The sequence below is a fragment of the Anopheles nili genome, chromosome X, assembly GCF_943737925.1.
Source record: "Anopheles nili chromosome X, idAnoNiliSN_F5_01, whole genome shotgun sequence".
In the NCBI taxonomy this organism is placed as follows: domain Eukaryota; kingdom Metazoa; phylum Arthropoda; class Insecta; order Diptera; family Culicidae; genus Anopheles; species Anopheles nili.
Window position 1 is genome coordinate 9,769,122 of NC_071293.1, and position 25,964 is coordinate 9,795,085.

A 25,964-nucleotide genomic window follows, 5' to 3' on the forward strand; every position below is an offset into this window, starting at 1 on the left:
TCATCCGCAAGGAGCGTATCCTGCGCGTTGCTGGTGAGTTTACATTACGTAAAACTTACCCCTTTGCGGACAGGTGGCCAGGAGCAACAGGAGCGTTCGATGGGGCCACCGAGGGTTTGCTTGGTGCACTGATTGATTGGTGCAGGATGGGCGCCCCGTTTTCCGCGGACAACAGCCCTGCGACACAGCACCGTACACGGACGCGGTTTTCGGAATTTTGCGTCGGAAAAGCTTAACAGAAGTGTTTAAAAAAAACAAACTACATGTATTTTGCCAAAACGCTCGTGCCCCGGCTATAACGGGGTGCAAAACAAGCGCTGTGACGTACGCCAAGTTGTCAGGTGCTTGCAGGTTTTTGCTCGCCCAAAAATCTGCTCGATTCGAGCAGTGCACATGATGTCTTATGTTTACGATGAACGTAAAAGAGGTTTGTTTTGGTTTCGGTTGAAACTGACAGCTACCGTTGCCGCGAGACTATTCAACGCGCCTTTGAATGGGGCTATTGTTCAAAATGGGCCGGAAAGGTTTCGTATTCAAGTATCCCAGGAAATGTAAACGGTTCCAAAGCGAGACGATGAAGAAAAGTAGGCTGAAGGTACAACTCGCATCACCGTCGCCATCGACGCAGCAGTCGCTAAAAACGCGAAAACCACAGATTGAGACAGAATTGTGCTATCGCAAGCAAGCTAATTCCATGTTCCTACCCGTGGCCAGCGATTCTGAGGACGAAGGTGTCGGTGAAATCAATGAAATTGAAAATCTTATACAACATTTTAGGCTTCAACCGAACCCGCCGGTTCACGATAGTGGAGAGGAAACTGGCCCTGATGAGGAGGAAATGGTCGAAAATATCGAATACGGCGGTGAGGATGTGAGAGTAGAAGATGTGGCGGATAACCATGTGCAACAAGTGGATGTGTGGGACACAACCAACATCGAGATGAATGATGAACCTGTCGCCGATAGTAACATGTTCAACAGCGACGATGAATCGATGGAACAAGCAAGGCAAAGCGACCGGGAGATCGAAAGCGATGCGTCTTCAGAAAATGACGAAAACGTGGATCGAATAAACGACCCGTACATGGTTCATACCGCATTAAAACTGAGTCCCGCAATGCTGGAAGCGATAGCTGCGGAACCAAAGTCAATTAAGATGACAACGGTCTCGTTCGGTAGCCTAGGAACGCTGTGTTTCGAGCTACCCACACAGCCCAACGAGCCCGTTGTACCGCAAATTGGCTCCAAGGAGCAGTACGCGAAACCAGGCGAGCTACCTGTCCGAATTATAGCGCAAAAAGGTCCCGTAGATTGGGCGGCACTGTTCGTTAAAGAGAAGATAGCTCGCAACATCCCGCAGAACATTGACGCGCTCCAGCGGGACTTGTTCACCGTGCTGAACAACTATCAGGATCTCTACTACTCGCGGCGTACGCACGAAAACGCCAGTCAGCTGCGATTTGGCTACTGCTTGCACGCGCTCAATCACGTGTTCAAGGCGGTTAGTAAAGAGCAAAACCACACCGTAAAGCTGGCCGCTAGCAAGACGGCTAAATACCCAAAACGCAGCACGCTACTGTCCAGCGCGGAATATCGCGACCAGGGCTACGTCCGCCCCAAAGTGCTGATTGTGGTGCCGTTCCGTGAATCGGCGCTTCAGATCGTAAAAACGCTTGCGCAACTGTTCGCCCGTGACAACCCGAAAGCGGTGTCCAATTACAAGCGGTTCATCGACGAATATGGGGGCGTATCGTCGTCGCGATTTCCACACCACAACCGCAAACCGCTCGACTACGAGCGCACGTTCGCTGGCAACATCGACGACAACTTCCACCTCGGAATTGCCGTCAACCGATCGACGATGAAGCTGTACGCGGAATACTACTCTTCCGACGTGATCGTGGCTTCTCCGCTCGGTCTGCGCATGGCAATCGATGGAAATGGCGAGCGGCATGGCGATTTCGACTTCCTCGCTAACATTGAGCAGCTCATCATCGACCAGGCGGAGGTGTGCTATGCTCAAAATTGGGAGCACATTCAGTACGTCATGGAGCACATGCACAAGCAACTAACCACCACCGAGCACACGGACATGTCGCGCGTCCGCGAATGGTGCCTAAACGGGTGGTCCAAATTTTACCGCCAAACCGTACTGGTGTCAGGGCTGGATCTGCCTGAGATACGTGCAATGTACAACGGACAGTTCGCCAACTACCGTGGGAAAGCGCATGCTTTCGGTTTCGTGACCAACGGCACCATCCGGAACGTGAAGGTGCAGGTACATCAGAGCTTCCAGCGTATCGATACGTCGCAGTTCGAGAGCGAAGGACACGCCCGGTTTTCGCACTTTATCAACCTTATCCTGCCCCAGGTCCGCTCGATGCCGATAGCTCGCTGTCTGATCTACGTTCCGAGTTACTTCGATTTCGTGCGGTTGCGAAACCATTTCAAGCAAGAAGAAATAAGTTTTACACAGATTTGCGAGCACACGTCCGAGGAGAATATAGCGCAGGCACTGGATATGTTTCATCATGGCAGCAAGCACTTTCTACTGTACTCCGAGCGGGCGCATTTCTTCCAGCGCAACCGCATCAAGGGCATTCGGCAACTCATCATGTACGGACCGCCCGTTTTTCCGAATTTCTACCCGGAGATTGTTAATCTCATGAGCGAGGAGAACCAAAATCGCATGTATGACGCCGCGAACGGGTACATGACCGTGACTGTGCTATACACCGGCTTCAATATGCAGCATCTGGCCGCGATATTAGGCACGAAGTGCGCACAAACCATTATGAAGGCGCCCGAATCGGTGTACCGTTTTTCGACGGACCTAAACTGAGCCAAAATGATATTCCGTTAATTTCTCGAACATGCGAAAGAGCTTACAGGACTTGCTTAACAGGCTACTTTTTTCAAGTATGCTGAGTCTTCGATCGAAGTAAGAGAACATTATTAATTAATTTTTGTTGAGTAGTTTATCTCATTCCAAAAAAAAACATTGAATGTAAGTATCGTAAAAACATATTCACGGGGCGCATGCTTAGTTATAGCGGCCACTGGCAATTTATCTTAAATGCTGTAAATTATCATTCAACCGTTATTGATGACTAAATTTTATGGCAAATTTGTATATGTTCACAAGTTATTTCGCGTTTTTATGCCACATTGAGAAATGAATTGACTTTGTTTGCATTAAATGCATTTTACTTAAACAGGCATAATTGAATCACACATTAAATTATTTATGATTTGAAAATATTACACAACAGTGATATGTTTTGGTAAATTTATTTTATACCAATGATGCCTAGAGCAAGAGAAACACTAATAATTAATCGCGCAATACGTCTATTGCGAAAATATTATGTTATTCCAGCTGCAATGTTTCCGTGCCGGTGAACGAAGCATGCCAGAAAATCAATCCCCATAAACTGCGATTTCCACACGGAAAGTGCCAAATTATTCCCACTTCCGCGACACATCGATGTAATCGCCATCTGGTTGTTCATAGTCTTTGATTGGAGGAGTTGAGACTGGGCCAGTCGCACTGAACGGCACCAACGCTCGATCGACTTGAATCGCCTTCTGGTATAGTTCTTCGGATTCCAGTTTCAGCTCATTCAATGCTTTGGTTTGCGCTGCCATTATCCGATCGAACAGTTGATAGTCGCTCAGCTTCTCCTGCATCTTAAATTTGGCCCACTGTTTCTCCAGCAATGCTCGGCTCTCGATCAGTTCAAGGGATTGTTTAGGCACAGTACGTTTTCGTTTGCTACAAGTAAACGAAGTTAAACCGTTGGCTTCTATATGTTCAACCCCCGGCGAACCTTACCTTTGCTCGTCTATCAGCTCCATTGGGGTTTCGAGCTCCTCGATCGGTTTCAATTGACGGGCATTCTTCTCCAGTCTACGAATTTGCTTCTCGAGACGCTTTCGTCTGCGTTCCTCGCGCTGCTTGACGATTTGAGGGTCGAGCTTTTTCTTCTTTTTTAGCGGTTCTGCACACAGTACCGGCGTACTGCGGAACAGCAGACCAGTGGTGCTATGAATTGACCTCGTGTGGCCCAGCAGCGGAACGAATCTACATTTTCCGGTGATTCCCAGATTAGCAAATGGCCCAAAGCATTTGATGCGAATATTATACTTACCGATTTAACACCGAAATGTTTAACATTTTACCATCTAAAACAGGCGATTTCCCTTATATTTTACATAAACAGAATCTTGCTCATGCTGATGACAGTTGTTTCATAACACTAGCTGACATTTTGCAATCTGCTCGAAATAAGTTTTACTTTATAGCTCGAAATATTGCCATTATAACAACGAGTATGGATACGAATAATAATGATAATTAATGAATGCAATCAACGTGGTACCCTAACGATTCGATTCGTTATATTTTTCTCAGTTTGTTTCTGCTATTCTTTAAACAACTAACATTGGATAGAGCTACAAAAAATATATGAATTATTACATGGAAATATGAAAAATGTATAAGTTTGACAGATCCATATGTGAGCCCAAAATACGGGTCAGCATAAATGTCACTTCACTACCATCACTTTTCCATCAACCACAGAAGACGAACCGAACGCAAGTGCGTAAGTTATTTCTACAGCTGAGCCCAAAATTCTCCCTCTTCGATCAACCATGAGCTACAAAGTGAGTAATTAATCTTGTTAGCCTTGCAATCGGCACCATCAGATCCGAAATTGTACCCGTTCAAACGAAGAGCCACCCGGAACGCTTCTATATCCTAACCCACAAAATTACGTAATTTATCTACTCTCCGTCTTCGATTCCTGCAGAATATTGCCCGATTGGTGCTGCAGCAGAACCGACAATTCTCCCGCACCGCAACGGCCTCATCCGGCGAAGTGGCCCAGGGTTACAAGGAGTTGAAACACATCCAGGAAAAATTCCAGGTACTTGTCCTCGTGATCCAACAACTGGTTGTTTTTTTGTTGTTGTTCGTATCATGCCTACCAACCCAAAACTCCTAACATATATCCATTCATCATTGCAGAAACCCGATGGAAAGCCTGTGTTCCTGAAGGGAGGCGCGATGGACAACGCGCTGTTCTCCCTGACGGTGGTTCTTAGCTTGGTTGGTCTGGCCGGTATTGGCAAGCTCTTCTACGAACTGAGCTACCCGAAAAAGGAGGATTAGATGCATCGTCGCATCACCACCGATGATTGCTACGTTAGAAGTGTTATTGTAAAACTCCCATCAACCCTGTGCACCTCTAGCTTGCAGCAGCTGTAGTCTAAAATTATTGTCAAAACGGTATTTACGTGCCGAGCATTGCTAGAGTTTTGTTTGATAGTAGCGTAGGACCGTTCCTTCTCTTCGCACTATTAACGTTCAGGCGTGTTGTGACTAACTATGCATGTGGAAACGATACGGGATGCAAAGGTAAAACGAATGATTCCAACTCGCACGGCGTTGCACATTTACTCCTGCATTTATCAGCAAATAAATATGCGTTTTGAGCAATAATCCTGCTGGTATTTCGACCGCACTGGTTTGCATCCGAAACGCAGACAAAGTATCTGGTTTAGATTACTTACATAATCACTGTCAGCGACTAGAAACGCACCTTCGCTGCGAGTAGTATAACTACTGCAAATACTAATTGAACGAAACCACGAGAAAAAGGCTCAATATTCACTGCAGCAAGAAAACAACGCTTGCTCGAACGATTGAATTGATGGTTCGGATGGATGGCAAAAGATTCGTTATCAAATTTTGAAACTTTCGGATCTATAATCCCATGAATGCTTGGGGATGTTTGATTGATTTAAGCAGAAAATTTAACGGTTAGCTTTTTATGTATATCATACCGCTGTGAAAACCACTGACCGTTACAATATCTAGCCAGTATCGATGATTCTAAATAAGACACTAACCGCACCCAATAACTTCCAATAAAGAAGCCACGCTGTCGCTGGGCGAAAGAGTAATTATACATGCAGATGAGGCTAAGCAAATCGCTATTAAAATAACATATTTATTCCTCCCCCCCCCCCGCTCCCCCTCAGTAAAACCCCCCACTCGATGCAGAAGTAAAACCGCCCCCGTTGCAGGACGATTCCGCTTGACCAGCCGACTGTCAATTTAATTTGTTCGTCTTCCATCGAAATCATTCTCCCGGACGGCTGCGAGATGCTAATGAGCAGCTATCCAGGGATGTGTCTGCCTGAAGCGGGAAGCTGTAGTGCTGGAGGCCATAGAGAAAAAAAGAGAGATCAATCTGCCGTCTGGCAGCGGGTCCTCGGACAGGACACGCGTCAAGAATCGCGACCACAGGCCACCTTGAGACGACACAGCACGTTAAGTGATGATTCTCGGGCAGCTTCATTAGCATGGCACCGTCGGAAGACGGTTGCGAGGCGCAAGTTTCCTGACGGAGGTAAGATCCTGACGGGCTGGCTGGCCAGGATGCACTATAAAAGCCTGCACCGGACATCCGGCAACCAAGCAGACACACATCGTGCACCGTTCCGAGCAGTCACTTGGCCACGGGATCCGTTTTTTTAGCATAAGGTGTAGATAGGGATCCGCTCGTAGGGCCGATGCTAGGATAACGGTTGTGCTTCAAGTCGAGCCAGTTTCTTGTTTCGTGCGTGCGTGTGTGTGCGTGTGTTGCTGTGTTCGTGTTCAAATAGAAGTAACGGTTTTTGTTTTATTGTTCGAGTAAATGATGTCCTCCCGAAGCGTGCTCCTGTTCACCGTCGTCCTGATGGGATACTTTTACTGGAGTCTAGCCCAACCGTCAGTAGCGGGCAGCAGTTCGTTCTCCATTGCTCAATCGCTTACGTAGCGCTCTCTCACCGTTACAGGAAGAACCCAATCAAGGTGCGGTGCATGGTGAAGCCAGAAGTCAACAACTCGGCCATGTGCCCCCACGGGACCTTCCTCAACGCGTGCGGCAAGTGGGATTGCATCAAGGTAAGCCAGTTGCAATGGCACTTTGCGGCACTCCGTCCTTACGCCCGATCCGCTTCCTTCGTCCTTCTATAGGGTCCGGGCGAGAACTGCGGTACCAACATTCCCGATATCATCCTGTACGGCAAGTGCGCGGATGGGTTGTGGTGCTGTAACGGTCAGTGCAAAGGCTGCACCAAAGGAAACTGCTTCAACGAGGCCTGCCATCCGTCCAAACGGCACAGCTATCAGCCCCGCTCCGACCCGGATATGCTGGCGCGGTACATCGATCGGCTCTACTCGATCTACGACTACTAGGCTTCTTTGCAAGGACTGCTCCAGGATACGCAGACCACAGCTGGCATGTCTCTGCCACGTTGCCAGCACCTCCACGCATTGTAAAACCGTCGCAATGGTAGCCATTTCACGCCCGCCCGGATGTTCCGAGTATCTTAGCCAGCCAGCCAGCCGCTATCCTTGCCGCTCCTGTGCGCTTTCGCTATCGTAGAATAGAAATTAGCCTTCAACAAATAAACCAACAAAAAACATAACCACACAAAACAGTGGAACACTCACTCTCGCTCGAGTCCTTTTCTTCAACCGGAGAACCGTGTCCTGTCATCATGGCGTTAAAGAGGGAAAACGACACAACGTACACACTGTTTCGGGGTTGTTTTCTTACGCTTAAACACAGAGGTTCGTTTTATTGCGCTAGTAAACCAATAGGCGAAACAAAAGCAAAACAAACAAACAGAAAAAACCGCGCCGAACGTGTCACGTTACGTGTTGCAAATTGTTAGCTTTGTTTTTTTATTTACCCGCCCTCTTCCCACATGTCCTTTTATTCGTTTGGTTTGGTTTACGCGCAGCAGTTGGCCGCTTGCCGGGTTTGGTGGGTTTTATCGGGTTGTCATGTTTTATTGGGTTGTTTGTTTTAATGGGTTGCTGTGTTTTATAGTTCTTTTGTTTCGTTTCGTTTCTTGTTCTTCTCTCTTTTCTTTTGCGCTCCTTTGCCGCTTTCGTATCGTTTTTTTCGTCTCTTTCGTTTGTTCTTTTGCTTTCCGCGGCTTTGTTTCGCTTTTGCTTTGCTCGCGTACGAATTTGTAACCGCGCGGCTATCATTTTCGCTTCGTTCCGCAAACGGCTGTTCGCCTCGTAGGGCTCTTCCGCGACAGATCTCGTACGTTAAGGGTGGCGTATCGTTTTGCGTTTCTTTTTTCACCGAGCGCGAAAGTGCAGACGAATCGCAAATTCGGACCGAACGGGTGTTGCGACAGCGTGTCCTTTGTCCTGCCGAAGTGGTGTTCTACCGCACAGCGACGAGATGTTGAGAGAGTTTGATGGAAGGAAAAAATCAACACTAAAACAGCAGTTGAAAGAAAAAAAGGACTCAAATATTGACCGGGGGATAGGGAAAACAGGTAGTGTACGGAATAAGGATCTCTGTTGCGTGTGACCGTGTGAGTGTTTTAAGGACCCTTGGTGTCGGGGTTGTGCGCCCTTCAGACGCAACCCCCCTGCACACCTTCAGGCCGCAACGGTACCAACCGGCCAAACCTGCCGCCGCCCGGTAGCACCCCCGCACCCCCTTCCTGACCCGGTCGTGGCGGAATAGTAAAACGAGCGGCTGCGAACACGCGTTCTCGTACATGTTGGCGTTGACACGTGGTTTTTTTTTTGGTTTGGTTTTTTGTGGCCCACTTGCCTCCCCTTCTGCTAGGGCGCGCACACTGGCTCCTGCCACCGGTCTTACAGGGGGGGGCGCGGACACGTTGGATTCACGCTCTACAGTCCTTCCCGTCGAACCGCGCCCCCTCTGCCGGCGTGCACTGGAACCAGCCACGGGCGCACCCCCCTTCCCAGAGGAGCAAAGGACCGGATACGTTGCGGGCGGCGTCCCGCGTGTGGGACGGCGACCGACAGGATCAGCACGCAGGAGAGGTGTCGTTGGATGTTTCTTTTTTTTTTGTTTTTGTTATTCGCACCGGAACCCGGAACACGTTTCGTAGTAGGCGCAGAGAAAAATGTTTGGAAAAAAGAAAACTAAAAGTGAAACAGAGTGACCCCAAGCGGTGGAAGGTCTCCGGCGGGGTACCACCGGTGGGCGGCGGCCGGCATCCGGTGTGGTTCCGGTTGAGGAGGAGGAGGAGGAGATGTTCGTATGTGTGGGTGTGGAAAGCGAGCAGAGCAGAGTGGATGCAGAACCTAAAAAAAGGGTCGCGTTTTCATGGCCACCCTCCTCCCGATCGGCACAATTGTGGGTTTCGCGGGGGTGGGGTGTGGTGGTGCGGTCGAGGGTCACCCGGGCCAGCGAGAGCGTTGGCCGGGATCACCGCTTCGATGTGGCCACCGCAAAACCCGCACATCATCATCGCCCGAAAAAAAAACCCGGTTACCCTTTGGTGCTTTGGTTCGCTCGTGGCCGTCAAATTAATAACGAAAAAAAAGGCATTAATTATAGAAGAAGTTCGAACCGACAGATGCGCGTTCTCGTTTCTTAGCTTATCATCTACGATAGGAAGGTACCGGTGGTGGTGATGGTGACGGTGGCGGCAGCAACGGGCAGCTTAACATAGACGTTCGTACATACCGACATAGGATTAGAGCTTATAGATAGAGTGAGTAGAGAAATTAGTCCATATGCGTTCGTATTTCTGTTTGTTCGGCAGCTTGGCAAACAAATGCCAACAGGCTTATCGCTAGGATATAGAGCACGACACACTTGGAGCGAAGTAGTTACGTTACAGCACTGCGGGACTGCGCGGAACGGATCCAAGGACACCTGAAGGGCACCACGTTCAAGGCTCGGCCGGGGGAAGAGGGATTGGATGGAACATCCGCAAGGAGCGGTTCGCCCGACCGAACCTGCGCGATATCCTTCACGCAAAATCCCCCAGGATCCGTCTCCCCAAGGCAGGAGGTAGAGCGGCAGGATCCCGGTCTTGGCTTTTCCCACACGAAACGATCACGAGCGAAAAAGGGCGAACCGGGCTGGGTGAGTTGCCGCGAACTAAATTATGCCGATCGGAAGGACAGTTTGCCGCCGCATTAGGTGTCTGCACACACACACACACACACCCCCGATCGCTCGGTTGTGTTTGAGTGTTGAGGTTGGGAGAGGGATATGGGTAACGCTTCACACAGGACAGGGGTTGTTGGCTCGCTGTTGCTGCTGCTGTTGCGAGAGAGAGAGAGAGAGAGAGAGCCATTTTCCGATCGAGAGTTGGTCGCGTTGACGTGCCATTATCCTGCTCGAAGGACCAACACACGCAGCGTGGGCACCGAATCAGCCACGGGTGGCGGTCTGAGGTGGGAGAGGAGGGCGAGCAGAGCCCGCCCACCCATCGCAACCCCCTCTTTGTGCCCGTCCGGTCGTGGGTTTTTCATGTCGGGCGCGTTTAACCGTGTAATTTTCTCGTTTCGTCGCTTAACGTCTACACACTAATGGTCGGGGACTTTTGCGGGTCGGCGAACCCTGCAAATGTGGGGTGATGGATATCGTAAGGATTTGCCGGTCGGTTGTCGCGCGATCTAACCCCACACCGGCCGCAGGATGGATCGTGGGTGATATTCATTTCTTTTTTTTTCTTTTGTTTCGTTTGTTCGCTTGCGTACACTTTGCGCGCGTAGATCCACATCGGGTGGGCGGTACGGTTGTGTCTGTTCACCCGGCACACACACACACACGGGGCTGCCAGCGGACAGCCCCGCATAAGCAGCGCCAGCAGCCACAACCCTACGGCGCCCCGTCTCCCACCGCATCGGCAGGATGATGCTGTCAACCGGCCAACGCGCGACAGACGGGATCCAGCTTTTCCGGGAGTTTTTTTCGCGGTTTCTTAGTCTATCGGTTGCTAACTTCGGGCCCGCAACGTTTGCCGGCAAAACCACGTGGCGATTCGCAGGCACCAAACGCGACCGCTACGGGTCGGTCTTAGCAGAGGCACACACAACACGCCACTTCGCGGTTGGCTCGCTGGCTCTTTTTCCCCGGCAGCTGCAGCACACGGAAGGGGAAGGGGAGGGAGGGGAGGTTTATGAAGTCACGTTGTATATCCTTTTTTTTACGCACCACACCACACACACACACCGCACACGCCACATGTCCTGCCGACTGTCAGCAAGCCAGCCCCGGCCAAGGTGTCGTCGAACGCGTCGAGCCTTCTCCCGAGAGCCAGGTGTTGCCAGAAACAGAGCAAACAAAAAAAAGAAAGCTCTGAAGGAGCCGAGAGATAGGTGGTGTGTTGCGCACTTGACAGTACTACTGCCTCGGTAACCTCTGCGCAGGAGGCACGTTCGCGTCGCTGTCCGTAGGTGTTTTTTTTTTGCAGGAAGAACTGTATTCGCTACAGCTGGCACCGACACACGCATGCACATATACACATACACACATACACGCGCACGTTGCCGTGGAAGGAAATGCGAGAGAGAGAGAGAGAGAGCGAGAAAGGGTTGAGAGGAGAAGTAGGAAAAACTGCAGCAGGATGCGCAGGTCGGTGTCTGGTCTGTGGCTGAAAATCTGAGAATAAAGCCTCTTCCGCCGTTCCTTGCTGGGTTGCCCGGGTGTTGCGAGGAGTTGGTTGCTGAGGACGACGACTCGACACGTCCACCATCGAGCATCGAGTAGCAGCTAGAGCTGCCTCATTTGGTCTCCGCATCGCTGGAACCTTCTCGCAGGATGGGCTAGACGGGTCGATCCTGTCACGCTCAGGTTCCCGGTCCCAAGTGCATGGAACGAGCACGGAAATAGTAGAGGAGCAACGTTGGTTGAATACTAAAACGTACAGAGATAGAGTGGTGTCGCTTGGCAAGGACGAATGGGGGTGTGCGTGGGAGGATGGTGCAAAAGCCCCTTCCACCCGGTCCAACCATGTCTCTGGGGAGAAGACACGTCACCTTCCACGACCGTGCCAGGTTCTGGCTGGAGGCGGCCTCGCTGGAGCCGTAGATCTCAGGAACCTCGCGGTGCGGTGTTGCAGGCAGAAGTCTGGAGCATCCGCTGTGTGGTAGAACACCTCTGCGAGAAGCCAATCTGAGGGCACGCTGTCGAACACCCATAACGTAACACTTTCGATTCGTCTGCATGAAGCCTAGCGTTCCTTTATCGCTGTCCAGAGTTAGCCGCTCGCGTCCGTTTGTGTGTTTGCGCGCGCGTGTGTATATGTGTACTCTCCATGTACTCGATTCGAGCAGGTTAGGTTTTTGATTGTGACTCAGCTAGGACACGTCTTTCGTCGCGTTTTAAACGTGCTTGGTCTCCCGCTTTGTTTGCTTGGCTCCGGATTTTTTTTTTGGGGAAGATGGGGATAGTGTGAGGGGCACTAGGATCTTCACAGTAGGTGTTCGCCCTCCGCACAAGGTTTACGCCCCACACCCCCTAACGCGCTTAAGGGCGAGGTCAGTTCCGGACTTCGGTTATATCGCTTAGCCGTACTACTAATACCGGGTCGAGACTAGAATCGAAACAAAAGTGATAGTTGTAAGCAGCGCTCGCTTAGCGCGGGCGCAGGACTCGCCACAATCCGGCCACTAACCGGTACTACACCCTCGGAAGGGCGTTGTACCACACGTTACCTGCTACTCTGTTCAAGCGTTCCCGTTCACCCAGCGAATGGGCGGGCTTTCAACGCGTTTTCCGCGGCCTTCCCAGTGGCTGGTTTTGCTTATCTGTTCTCTATATGATTTACTATGTCCCGCTTCTACCGTTACCGTCTCTTCTTGTCTGTTTCTGTTCGCTTGCGCGCTCATCTCCTGCTTGTCCTGCGTTCCTTCCGGCACCGGTTGTGCGATCGTGACCGCCAACGTGGCAGGGAGATATTGGGTGTTCTCGTCTCTACTACTGCTGGCGGCAGAAGGGATACGGTACGTGATATGCTAGCATTCTTTTCATCTTCTCTTCTTTCTTCACTGTGACCGCTTATACCGCACGGGCTCGCCGAATAGGCAGGCCGCTACTTATATAGGCGTCTAGCCAGGCTACCCTTGAACGATCTTCGCACATTCGTCGTCCACCTTTCAATGCACCCGGCTCTGGATCGACACCAACGTCCCCAGAGCGGTACAGCAGGGCCTGGCACTCAACATAGGCAAGAGAGAAAAAATGATGGAAAAGGCTGCCATCTACCTTTGCATATCCATGTCAGCTAGGACCAATATAGAAAACGTTTATGGTTAAGTTCACATAATCAAGTAACGTACTCTCTCTCTCTCTCCCTTCTCTGTCCATTCAAAAGCTTCAACAAAAAGAACGGTTTCGTTTGGAAATGAAAATGAAATATTTATTTGATTCGTTTCTTTTTAAATACTTTGGCAGCACTGCTCCTCCCGAGACGGGCGGATTCAAGCGCAGTTCCATGTGAGCAGAACGAGGGAAATCGAACGAAAAAAAAATATATGTATTTATGTGTATATGCTGCCACTAACAACTCCAGCTGCCATTCATGCATACAAGGTGGTCAAAGCATCGGCAATTTATTCGCGTATCGATTTTCCCAAATACTCAGCGCGATTTAACGCCCTCGCTAACGCACCAGCGTCAATACTTCAATGCTTCGTTTGCTATTTTCTGGTGGCTTCCGGCAGCTAGTAGCCTGCTGCTACTATATCTTGTTCCCGCCCTCTATCCCACAAAGTCCTGGTTTATGTTTCCGTTTTGGTTGGTTCAGTTCGTTGCGCACACGGTGCGAGATTATTGAGATCTACCAGATGTGTGTTCTGGTTTGGTTGAGTTTCCTCATACTGATTTTATGCATTTCTGGGTCCTGCTCAATATGCAATCGTCATACTAATGCGTACGTCAAGTACCTCAAGATTCGGTTTTGATTCGTGGTAATCGTACTTACTAATAAATACTTATAAATTGTGTTACATGCAGGTATAAACTTCATATTCACAGGTACGTTTTTTCGATTGTGAGAACTGAGCGAAGGTTATAAGTCGCTTTCATAGACGGGTTTTTTTCATAAGACGTTTGGTTCATAATATGTTTTAGATATACCAATAGCAGATCATATCAAGTAGCTAAATAGTTCACACATAATTGGGATTCCTTACTCCACGTACTGTCTTTACAGCAGGTAAGTTACATAAAGTATGAGTATCGAACATCCTTAGCAGAAGGGTTCATTGATCTTTTATGCGTGTTCAAGTTTGTTCAAGTTTTGTGCAATATGTCTATTGATCACCCTTAGCAGAAGCAGGGTTTATATATCTTTTATCCGAGTTCCAGTTAGTTCAGGTTCCATAAAATATGACTATTGATCACCCTTAACAGAAAGGTTCATCTATCTCTTATCCGTGCACAAATTTCATAAAATATGTCTATCGATCACACTTAGTAGAAGTGTTCAATTGTCGCATTCAGTTTGATTCTAAATAAAATGTTGATTGTAAGATCTAAGTAACGTTTTCGCAGCTATGAATGTAGAAATGAGTTAGGCAACAATGAGGACGGCAGCCTTTAGTGACAAAATGGCTTACTTATGGATCACTGCCATTAGGAACATTATTACAAATTGTGATAATACAACTTGCAACTTTTTCAGGAACACAACTAAAAGCTTTAGAATTTCTTGCACTACATAAGCAATATTTGGTGTAAATTTTCCATGGCTTAATAATCTGTCATACGATTAGTGTAAGTTATGACGAAGAGCATTATAAGTACTCATTCAATGCATATATAAAAGCATTGCTTATCGTATTCTATTGCCAAAATAATATCAGTGCCTCCTGCACTACAAAATCGAGACTGAAAACATCCCGTCAAACATCGTCGTCGACACCACTGCTCCTCATCCAGTTGAACTTCGTTGGATTTTGCTCTCTTCTTGCTGGCCACTCGCAGGCACCGTCCGTGCGCTGGAGCTCTTCTCGCTGGCGAGCAAAACCTTTCCGCACTCCATCCTACGCCTACCAGGAAACCGAAAACCTAACCCCATCCGATGAACCCATCTTCTCGCGACTTTCTGCTTCCTTTTCACGCTTGCTTGGGTATATAACATTAACTTAAAAAATCTCAACATCTCCTAGAAGAATGATGCGCCGCTCAACTGATGACGCGTACGTTTAATACATCGTAGATAGGACTGATGAAATCAGACCTCAGATGAATGAAGGACATCCTTATGACACTGTAGAATACCACTGGCTTTTAGATGCTACGCATGATTTCATATAGGCTTTCATAAACCGTAGCTTGCAGCATGCCTTGTTAATTCTTTCGCCACAGACGAAAAATCGGATTAACAAGAACATCGCATTAGGAGCGATTGGACGGCAATGTTGGCCAATCCAAAGAATACAGCAAAGCCGTCGAAGCTTCGTGGAATACGTTAGACGATCGTTATATGCGCCTTCCAGGATACCATCCGCATGTAAGCCGACGGTGAGCACCATTTAGTACTTTCCTTATACAATCGCTTGAAGATGTTGAAGACGTAAGCATCATTTACAGTGTATTTCTAGATATTTCAATGCTTAGGTAAGCTTTTCCATTCGGTTCATTAGAAGAATCGCGTTCTCGACACGCCTAAGCGTACTCTTATAGACCAGGTCTACATTTTGGATATTCAATTTTGAAAGCGATGTAGCATAAATACCAAGAAATCCTTCTTCATCTTCACTGGTAACAGCTTCATCCATCTGGTGTCATAATTTCACAGGTGCGAGCCCAATCCAATCGGGAAGACAGAAAATGAGCTATTCTGATAATCTGCTAATAATGGTGATTTCTATGTGCAGATGATAAAATATGTGGTCGCTGGAGCATATAGTTTGATTCGGGAAGACTCAATCAATAACCGCTGGGACATTTCAAGTCTTCTAAAGGTGAATAAGCATCAGGGTTGTAAGCAGGCGAAACTGTGTGTAGTAACAATTCTTCAGATTCAGGTGTAGATTTTCTGGTCAAGTCGCCTCTTTAAAGCAGGGTAGAGATACATCCGTGAAACATTGTCGAGTGTGCAAAAATTGTGGCGCCTTGTCGTTGAAGAATTTGAGATCCTTAACACATGCATCAATACAAATATAGTTGCGAAACTAGCACAAAAACTATTCAATTTTTCACTTCGCACTCTCTTTCCATGGGACGTTAATTATCCTTTTCAAGTTGTGTTTGCCATAAGCGTACAACTAGGCATAACATCTGATAACGATGGCCAGGAACAAGTTTGGTTTATACTGTTAACGTGCTCAATTACAGAGCTCACACACGTCATCGCAATTGTACTAGGGGAACATGCTAGCCAGCATATAATTCACAGCAGTGGGATACGTTAAACGCATTTCATATCGATTTTCCATTCCGATGCCAGTTATTCTGCGAGCGTTCTTGCTGCATCAAATAAATTTTAGTGTTGATATATCACACAACTTTGTAGAATTATCAGCTCCGCTACAGTAGATGGTGTTTGAGTTGCACCATTATGGAAAGCTCAAATGATAAGCTGCCACAGGTTGTGGATATGTTGCAATCACTAATATTATCCCATAGCAGTTAGGTCTTGGCACAAAAGCTAAGCTTTGTAATAATTGCATAACATCACAGACCAATACACATCCATAAGCATTGCTTCTCGTCGATTGCTTGTGAAAAAACATCAGTGCCTCCTGCACTTCAAATTCCAGATAATCGTAACTGTAAGTATCATCCCGCTAAACGCCGTTATAGAAACCACTTCTCCTTCAGGTGAACTTCGTTGGATTTTGCTCTCTTCTTGCTGGCCACTCGCAGGCACCGTCCGTGCGCTGGAGTTCTTCTCGCTGGCGAGCAAAACCATCCCGCATTCCATCCTACGCCTACCAGGAGCCCGAACCCGCCAGGAAACCGAAAAACCTAACCCCATCCGATGAACCCATCTTCTCGCGACTTTCTGCATCCTCTTCGCGCTGGCTTGGGTATACAACCTCGATAGAACCATCCGTACCATCTCAAAGAAGACCGTTGAGCCTCACAACCGATGGACGTGACTTCAGCACGCCATATAGCGTTGACATGACCGGTGGAAAGAAACCTCAGATAAACGAACGACGTCCTTGCGACGAAAACGTAGTATGCACTTATTTCCGAATGTCACGCATAGCGCTCTGGATGCGGCTTGCGTGAGTCGCAGTTTCGAAGCATATCCGCCACGCTCTTCCGCAACAGGTGAAGAGGACAATAAACCGGACAGCAAACTACGACGAAGCGATGAAGGGCAGCTAGCTGACGCACGCTGAACGAGCCCGAAGGATACAGTTTTGTCAATTCTTGCTGGAGTACGTCCGATTTTCAACGTCTGTGCCTTCCGCATCTGAGCCAACGCAGGGAAGGGGAAGGACATCGTCTGGATACAATGACGATGATGAAGCAGCACTCACATCATTGCTGGAGGTAATACATAATCAGGAGACTATGGAAGTAATATTAATCCCTCATTGCAGTCGCGCCTAAGCGCGATTCCAGCAGGACTTCTTGAGCTCGTTTTGTGGGACGACGGATACAACGTTTCCATGCAAGCCGGTCGAATATTCGTATGCTGCAGCAATCCATGCTTGAAGATACCAACTTAACTTAACCGCATTGCGCCCAATCATCTCATCCTTATCTGCATCAAATGAAGTGGCTAGGAATATGGCGCTGGAGCAACCTCACGTAGCTATGAGATCCGCACATTCTGCCGTAGGCCGCATCATGCCCAACACATACACATCTATGCTTGTTACCCATCATCATTTCGTAGCTGCATCTCTAAAAAATAGCTAAACGCTTATCGGACGTTAAGCGAGTCAGGTGACTCGTATGGATCCTAACAACAGATCATTCAATCTAGCGAGCGTGGTGAGAGATGTGTGAACCGAAAGTGAGGAGAAAGGAACCTTCTGCTTCGTGCAGATATAAGCTCTTGTTTCAAAAAGTAAGCTAACTCAAAATTTACTTTGCTATACACACAAAAAAAAATATTGAACAATGTGTTCAAACTTGCTTATATCGTAGCAAAAGCCACACGATCATAGATTCTCACCAAAGCGAGCGAACGAATCTCTCACTAAATAAGTGACTCGCTTCGCACCGATTGAAGATAGTGTTCAATATAGGGACATTAATACTTAGACGTTAACTTGCTCCCACGATTCATGACCCGGTCAAACTCATCGGTAAAGGATGCCTGTTGCTTGAACGCAAGCTGCCGTCCGAACATGTCGTGCCTTTCTAGGGCCAGCGGTTTTCATGGTAGTCTTGGGCTGTCAAAAGAAAGCTAAAAACCCATTTGCTGCTAACAAGTGCATATTGTACCCGTATACCCGCCTTCGACTTTCGGCAGCAGGGTCTTCCCGTGACAGATTCGCCAGGACCTCCTTCCTCGCACAGTAGAGCATTCGAAAAAAAAAAGAAAACAAAAAAGGGCCAGGCTTGGGGCGACTCCTCGTCGAAGAACGTCGCTCTCTCTTGTCCATCAGACGAAGATGCACACGATACCCTGGATGACAGGAAGTGACACGCTCGCAACGGGCTGTGGGATTCAGGTTCCGTAAAGGAGTGACACGGTTACAGAGCTCGTGTTTCTGATAAGGAAGAGCAAAGTTAGGAAGAAAGAAAGATGCATAGCTGTCTCGACCGGTGCTGAAAATAGAAGAAAAATGGCTCATGTAAGTAGTTGCCTAATACCACTTAGGGAGTTGATGTGGACAAAGAGAACTGAAAAAATATTATATAAATTATCCATATTATATTATAAATTATATAAAATCGTCCAATATTAAGGAAGACAATGCCACTAAAATATAACGCTTTACATTATACAACAGTTGAAGAACCTGATGAATTGACTATAATTCCTGAGTCACTCGATCAATTTAGACTAATTAAAAATTGGTTTTACTAATTCCAAAGCCAATCGAGCAATCGGAACCCATAAAACCCATTCAAGCAGTTGAAAATCGATCCGCTATGAATAATAGAAGCCAATTAGCAATTTAGTCGTGACTAATGCACTGATTGCAACAAAACTTGTTCCCTGCAGTGACACCACAAACAAGACAAGGCATCAACATCTCAAGCTCGCCCCCAACCCCTCGACAAATCCCGTCTGGCAATCAAAAGTACAAATAAACAAGAAAGTTTCCATCGCCTTCTCCACGCCAAGAACCACGAATTATACCACACAGTGCACAAGGCCAGCAAAATACGGCATGGCAAGGCGGTCCTTAAAGTGGATTGGAGTCGCGAATGGCTTCGGGGTTTCGGGCGCAACCTATCCCTCTCCCCCACCCAACCAGCCCACCCCCCTCCCGTGTGTCAATGACGTGTCCCTTTCCACCAACGGTGTATGGAACTAAAAATAAAAATCTGCTTTCACTTCAGCGCCACGAACTCCGGTGTGATCGACCTCGAGGCGCCTGGGGAGGGAACCCGCGGTTGTTTGCTCATCCCCTAAGCTCTGTGGGGGTTGGGAAAACACCCCCCCCCCCTCCTCTATCAGCTGCCCAGTTTTCCTCAGTTCCATTGCAATCGCCACACTCCAGAGAGAAAGAGAGAGAGAAAGAGACATGAACCATAAACCGTTTCGCCTCGGGTGTCATTACGTTCAATTTGTGTGTGTGTGTGTGTGTGTGCTGTTACTTCTCTGTTCCTACAAAATTACAACGAAACCCGTCCGTTGGCCAGGCACACACACACACATACACACACACACGATCAAGTACGATCGACCTACGCAGAGCAATGTGGAGTCGCTTGCTGGAGGGCAACCGAAATTTAAATTAGTTTCCTCCAACTTGCTGTTGGTGACGCAACTAGGCAGTGCCCCGGGAATCTCTCCCCCCCCCCCCCCCCCCAACCCATTGGAGGGGGGTTCACTCGACTCGCAAGACAATAGACATAGACGACGTGTACACAACCGCCATTGCGTTGAGCCAAACGACCAACCTTGGCTGTTCGCTGGTACAACAATTAAATGTTCCGTCAAGACGACCACCACAGAGAGGTCGGCAGTGATGCTTTTGTTTTCCAGCTTCATCCTAGCAGGCGTTCGACAAACTATCGACATGACCCATTTTAACGTGAGGAACGCTTCTTACACGTCAGTGTTTCTCAACCCCCCATCGGGGGGAGCTGATCGTGAGCGTTTCGGCTCGTTACCGATTGGTTACACATTGTAATGCAATCACCCACTGCTGCGATGCTTCTCGTTTGAGTGTCGGGAATGGAGCAAACGAACATTTTGTGCACGGCTGGTGTTTGTCATATATAGCTTTAGCTTTAGGAAATTTCGATCACGCGCTAGGGGACGTTACTTGTGCTGCCTTTTCTGGGGTTCGTACGATGCTTCCATAAATGAAACGCTGAAGGCGTAGATAGCCCTCCCGATCATGTACGTTTACGGGAAATAGCCTTAAAATGAGCCGCTATAAATAGCCACGGATTGTGGTATGAAAATGCAATCAAATCAAATCTATGATTCAACATTCCCGAACAGAGAGCGAGAGCGAGAGATCAGACACAGGTCCAAGTGTTGGCAACGTTTTCTTTTCAAGCTGGCACTCGAATATTCTACACGGCTGCTTATGATTTGTTGCAGGTGGGATTTGGTGTTCAAAAAGAGCATTTTGTATTAGTATAACGATGGTCTTTTTTACGAATTTATACTTTCAACATTTTTAAAATTTTATTTGTGACAAAGAAAAAAAATATTTCCCCTTTCGTTATGCGTCCTTGCCATGAGGTTCAACAGAAGAAAAAAAAAGCCATCTTATTTCAAAAACGTCATACAGCCGAGTATTACGTCTTTGTTTTACGACGAACGCAGTACGGCACCAGCGTGATGCGTCACACGAGAGAAAGAGATAGAGAGCGACAAAAAAAAGAAGAAACCATCCCATACGCCCATTGCCCTGGGGACGGTCAATTCGATAACCATCTTTAGACGGACTGCACTTCAAAGTGCAATTAAGGAAATTGCCACACTACCTGTATTTTCGCTGCACCGTAGGCACTTTCACGGGACGAGCGATCGCACACACTCACACAATTACTACACCACCGTAGGAAAAGGTAGAGCGAGAAAAACAACACCAGTCTCGGCGACGGCTGGCACCTTTCTGAGCGGTTCCGTGGGCCGTACCAACGAGCAAGCAAAATTGTGATGTGTTTCTGTACGTGTGTTGGTGCGCAATGGCCACTGTCTGCTTCCGTCGCTGCGAGCAGAACCAATAGAGGCGCTTTGCATGTGTGTGAGTCGAGGGCAATCGTATGCAGCTGTTCGCCCTTCCAACTGCAGCGCGAGTTCGATTAGATTTGGTTTTCGATTCCGTGACCCACCATTAGTTGGATTGGTTTTTTTTCTATCAGAACAATGGCGACAACAATTGCACTCCGTTGGGTGGGGGTGCGTTAGTTGTGTGGTGTGTGAATGCGTCCCTACAAGAGGCAAACAAAAACGCAATTGAACACCATTAAATAATGCAGCAAAATGTGCGCATCTTAGATCAAATGATTGCACACAAATGAGCAACGCCAGCTTCGAGACTAATCACCAACATGTATATAGAAGCCGTGATGTCCTATTTCGAAATGTTTTTATTTGTTTTAGCCCCTTGGCAGGCGAGGGGAGAGGGCGGGGCAACGCAAAAGAGGGGCAATGACAAATTCCTTCCACGGCGTACGTCGTAGCAACAAGGCCAGGTGGAAATTGCCTCAGTGTTGGTGCGTCAGCTGGCCTTCGACGCACACGAGCCGTAGTAGCAGCTAGAGGCGCACACACCAAAGAGAAGGGAATGAAACACGAAAAAAAGAATAGGCGGAGATATTTCCGTCTGGCTAGGTGCCTGTTTTTTTTTGCTCCCAATCCGTGCGCCTAACCTTTGACCCCATTAATTTAGGTGCTTGGGGAATAAAAGGGGGAAACAAACACTGAGGGAGTCCCTAATACCAAAGGTTCAATAAAGGGACGGATTCAGGCAGTCACAAGAAGCTTCCTTAATAGTAGAGCTAGCTAAAACGCAATTCATTACGCCTCGATGTATTACGCCTTTGTCTCGGTGATGGCCATCAGCGCAAAACACGTCGTACTGTACAAAGGTAGTGGTCGTAATAATGGACAAAATTTGATAGAAGAAGCAAAAAACCTCCTGCAGCATCGCTTTCGGACATCGTAGGGACAACGTGAATGATGATTTCTACCCACCTGAGTTTAGCTTGCACCGCGCCGTAGGCAGTTTTCCCCCAGCGGCCTCGCAGCAATTGCTTATCGTCGCACTCACAATCACTCACACGCACACACAGAGAGACAAACCACACCGCGGGGGTCAGAGCGAGCAAAAGCACCAGCACCAGTCTCGTCGACGGCTAGCACCTTTCTGAGCGCATCGAGTACGGCCGTGTGCGACCAAACCTGAAGCTGATGGCACCGCACTGCGTAGTATGCATGAGCTCCGTTGCAGCGTCGCCTATCTGTTTGTGTGCTTGCATGTGTAAGCGGGTATCAGCGTGTGGTAGGGAGCGGGCTAAAAACGTGGCAAAAGGTGGCCTCCAGCATTGCTGGAGGTAATCGGCCATATTTGCACTGGGGGCGCAATCTATGAGTGTTGGTATTTTTGTTGTTGTTACCATTTTGTTTGCTCAGCTTTGTACGGGGTCCGCGATACGGGCGGGAAAAACTGCACCACCACCCTACGAAAAGGGGTGGAAATATGCATGCGTACCCTGGTCCTCTTTCAGGTGCCCCGCGTTTACACCACCGACTCTAGCTCAATCATGCACGTAGCAGGTTCACGTCGTGTTCAAACCTGTTTGCTTCTAATCTCGCTGCATCGCATACCAGATACATTTTAGTTTCCACAGGATGCTTCCTTTTTTTTAACCACACATTCAATGGGATTAACGGCTCAAATTATACGTGTTCTTTTTGTCCATCCATAGTCTGAGCACCATACCCTTATTAGGACATGGCAGTAGCCCGCAGATATAAAAAAAAATCCAGCTGACTCACAGGGCAATCCGGGATGATGGTCATTTATCTTCCTCGAAACGATGCTAGGTCGAATGAATTAATGTTCAAACACTCTCAAAAGCTTACTCATCATCTCAGGCAATCAAATTGTTGAAGGAGAAAATAAAAATAATATCAAAAACCTAAAAAGATAATTTCCACATACCTGAAAGATGATTAAATGTACGAACAAAATGCTTCTCGGTACCTAAATGTGAGGTGTATTTCAAAGTACATATATCAAATTTATATACCCTATCTTAAAATACAAACAGGTAAATTTAGAGAAGCTCTAGTATTCACTCCATTAAAGGGGGCTTATTTACGAGAGCGAACGTGTTCAAGGATTGACCTAAAAGGGTTTCATTTCTTGTTCAAAGCATCCGGGTTCTGCTGACCGATTCCGAAGAAGTACCAAAGCACGTAAGCACTCGTTAGAATATCTCATTTTCTATTCCCAGCAAGTAAATGTCACCCTGGCGACATGGGATTGCAGTCATAGGTGATATTTCCCACCGATTGCTCACGTACAGCGGAAAGAAACCGATCACGTGTTCGTTGCGTGAGTTTACTTAAAAATTACGATCGACGTGTCTGGTCCAACTACCTCGGGTTCGAGCATCAGATTCTAGGACATCGCGTAGTTCATAAGGAATTTCTACAAATAAGAAGTAAGGAAACAATCAAAAGGTCAGAGGATGAGGTACTGAATGCCAAACGGCCGGAAATGCGTCGATTTCATACCTTCACCGGGGGGAAGGCGTTGGTCAGCGTAAGCCCAATACTGCGGATCGCAACCGTCGCTGGGAAATCGGTCGTGTAGAGCTGTTGCAAACCGTGTGTCGTCAGCAACACCGGCACGTTGTGTCGCAGTCGTTGCTGCTCGTACCGAATTAAGTCGTTAATGTTGCTAATCCCCATACCGGAGTAATTCGCTTCAGCTAAGATGTCTACCAGCGTCTGCACGTCACCGAAACCTAGATTTACACCCTGGCCGGCAAGCGGATGTACTCGATGGGCGGCATCCCTACAGCGAGACACCAAACCTGATCATTAGTACGTGAAACGAAGGCGCATAATTCAACTAAAGCAGACGTACCCGATGAGACAGACACCCTGCCCGGCGTACGTACTGGTGTGGCCAAGCCCTAAAGGAAACGCAGCCCTGGATGTGGGAATTTCCCCCTCAACAACCGGTGCCGCCTCAAGCCGCTGGCCAGTGGATTGTTTAAGCAGCGCATTGACACTCTTCATCACGTCATCCACGATGGTATTCCGGGGCATCGGTTTATGCTAAAACGAGAGAACTATCCGTTAGCTGTGGGTTTTCTTTCCCCCACAAACCAGCAACATGCTTACGAAAGCGGCATTAACAGCGGCAACGAACGAGCTGGCGTCGAGCTGAAGTAGACGTTTCGCCTCAGCAACACCGGTTGACCACACCAGGGAGCTCATATCATCACTTAACGGCAGTAAAGCGATCGGTCCGGATGGCAGGAACCGCTGCCAGGCGGTCAGGTTGTCGGTAAGCCCAGCATTCGCCAGGCGGAGGGTCGCTACGACGCCCATCTGATTGTACGCATACGTGAAATTCTGGACACCCATCTGCCGGCGGACCAGCGAGTTAAAACCGTCGGCGCCAACCTGTCACGTGGCGACCGGTTCCGTCACGAGATCCGAGAAATAGAACAAAACAGGAAGGTGAAGAAATAGAGTGAGGGTTTTGTCCCGCGTGGCCGCATTAGCGGGAGGTGTCTTAATTATAACATCTTCGAGCGTGTGAAGAAAAACGGCGGATTTATCCATTTGCTCCCGTTTGGGAGTGGCGGTGATACCGGATGTGCCGCCGACTCGTAGGCCGCCCCTCTCAGGGGGGGTTGGAAAGAAATCCCTCAACACGGACTTGTTAGAATCCGCACGGATTGTCGCTATCCTGCCAACTCCAACGGAGGTGTTCGACGATGACGACCGCTAATTAGCGTCGTGTCCCATGCCACCTTTTTGGTGCGACATTCTCTCACTCTCTCTCTCTCTCTCTCTCTCTCTCTCTCTCTTTCTAGCAAAGGGGAGGGAATGGGGGGAAGGATAGCTCGTGCTCGCTCGCACAGAAACCATTTTCTCCAGCCGCAACCCCCCCCCCCCCATACACCAGCAACACCCTCTCCGAGGAAGCAGTTTTCCATCTTCTTTTGCTTGCTTCGGTGGAGTTTTCCCCGCATTTTCCATGTGTCTCGCTTACTCGCGCGCGCGCGCTTCCCCCGCACGTGACCAGACCCCGCTCCAACAGTGCTCCCTGGGGGTGAAAAACACACATCGTCCCTGGCATGCTTGTTCGCACCTTGCTGAGATTCGCGCCGAAGATGTTTCCGAACATCGTGCGCGTCTGCCGCTGATCTTGTTTTCCTCTCCTCATTCTCGCGCACATTCTCACTCGCTCTCTCTCTCTCCCTCTCTCTCTCCCGATAGTTCCTTCTCGTTCATTCGCTTGCGCCGGTGCAGTTGAATTTTCTCGCCCGTTTCCGCTGCGCGCACGGTAGGGATGTGACGCGGCGGCTTAGAAAATGGGAAACGATCGCAACACGGTGGCCCAGGGGTGGGGGGACGGTTACCGGGGACACGGAGCCCCGGGGGGATGATGGAAAGCGAAGCGTCCTTGGGTTTCGGTGGGTTTTGCCTGCATCCGCTCGCGAACCCAACGCTCAGTTAGCGCAAAGTGTTCCAACGGTTCGGAAGAGGACCACCCATCTGTCTCGTAAGTGGTCCTGGAGAGTTTTTCTCGCATTCGCAGACCGTTGTGGTTGTTGGTGTTGTGTTAAAGCCAGCTCTCCTTCACCCTTCCGTGCGTGTGTGGTACCTGGGGACAGTCGTTTTGGAAAATTAGATAAATTCCTCTTTGTGAAGGCGAAACCGGGTGACATACCACTTACCGTTCGGTTAGCAAGCTCTACTGCAGCTTCTGTGGCATCGATCAAGCTCTCTCTCGTCGTGGAAAATCGTCCTCCATCACCCAGGCAGGATACCCCACACCTCCCTTCAACCGGCCGGTAGTCTGTCAGTTCGCG

General features: G+C 48.5%; 5 protein-coding genes and 1 long non-coding RNA gene across 6 annotated transcripts; 3 read left to right on the forward strand and 3 right to left on the reverse strand.

Annotated features, from left to right (window-relative positions):
• The first annotated feature begins 574 nt into the window (after nucleotides 1–574).
• On the forward strand, nucleotides 575–2,842 carry LOC128728924 (U3 small nucleolar RNA-associated protein 25 homolog). The gene has a single exon (XM_053822574.1). The coding sequence runs from the start codon at nucleotides 575–577 to the stop codon at nucleotides 2,840–2,842; it is 2,268 nt and encodes a 755-aa protein (XP_053678549.1).
• A 442-nt stretch (nucleotides 2,843–3,284) lies between these two features.
• LOC128728354 (39S ribosomal protein L40, mitochondrial) lies at nucleotides 3,285–4,198 on the reverse strand. The gene is made up of 3 exons (XM_053821977.1): nucleotides 4,152–4,198; nucleotides 3,836–4,084; nucleotides 3,285–3,775 (listed from the first exon to the last, which is right to left on the reverse strand). Exons 1-3 carry the CDS (start codon nucleotides 4,175–4,177, stop codon nucleotides 3,463–3,465), a joined length of 588 nt encoding a protein of 195 aa, XP_053677952.1. The 5' UTR covers nucleotides 4,178–4,198; the 3' UTR covers nucleotides 3,285–3,462.
• A 367-nt stretch (nucleotides 4,199–4,565) lies between these two features.
• Nucleotides 4,566–5,500, forward strand: LOC128728356 (cytochrome c oxidase subunit 7A, mitochondrial-like). The gene is made up of 3 exons (XM_053821980.1): nucleotides 4,566–4,668; nucleotides 4,815–4,931; nucleotides 5,033–5,500. Exons 1-3 carry the CDS (start codon nucleotides 4,657–4,659, stop codon nucleotides 5,174–5,176), a joined length of 273 nt encoding a protein of 90 aa, XP_053677955.1. The 5' UTR covers nucleotides 4,566–4,656; the 3' UTR covers nucleotides 5,177–5,500.
• A 1,138-nt stretch (nucleotides 5,501–6,638) lies between these two features.
• Nucleotides 6,639–7,498, forward strand: LOC128728355 (neuroparsin-A-like). Its single transcript, XM_053821979.1, has 3 exons — nucleotides 6,639–6,781; nucleotides 6,850–6,958; nucleotides 7,031–7,498. The coding sequence occupies exons 1-3, from the start codon at nucleotides 6,708–6,710 to the stop codon at nucleotides 7,250–7,252; spliced, it is 405 nt and encodes a 134-aa protein (XP_053677954.1). The 5' UTR covers nucleotides 6,639–6,707; the 3' UTR covers nucleotides 7,253–7,498.
• Nucleotides 7,499–7,589: 91 nt separating this feature from the next.
• Nucleotides 7,590–22,253, reverse strand: LOC128728357 (uncharacterized). The gene is made up of 2 exons (XR_008411050.1): nucleotides 22,099–22,253; nucleotides 7,590–18,536 (listed from the first exon to the last, which is right to left on the reverse strand). It is a non-coding gene; the product is annotated as an uncharacterized LOC128728357 (long non-coding RNA).
• A 1,277-nt stretch (nucleotides 22,254–23,530) lies between these two features.
• LOC128728925 (ubiquinone biosynthesis monooxygenase COQ6, mitochondrial) lies at nucleotides 23,531–25,315 on the reverse strand. Its single transcript, XM_053822575.1, has 5 exons — nucleotides 25,241–25,315; nucleotides 24,262–24,546; nucleotides 24,002–24,195; nucleotides 23,647–23,929; nucleotides 23,531–23,560 (listed from the first exon to the last, which is right to left on the reverse strand). The coding sequence occupies exons 1-5, from the start codon at nucleotides 25,313–25,315 to the stop codon at nucleotides 23,531–23,533; spliced, it is 867 nt and encodes a 288-aa protein (XP_053678550.1).
• Between the last annotated feature and the right edge of the window lie 649 nt (nucleotides 25,316–25,964).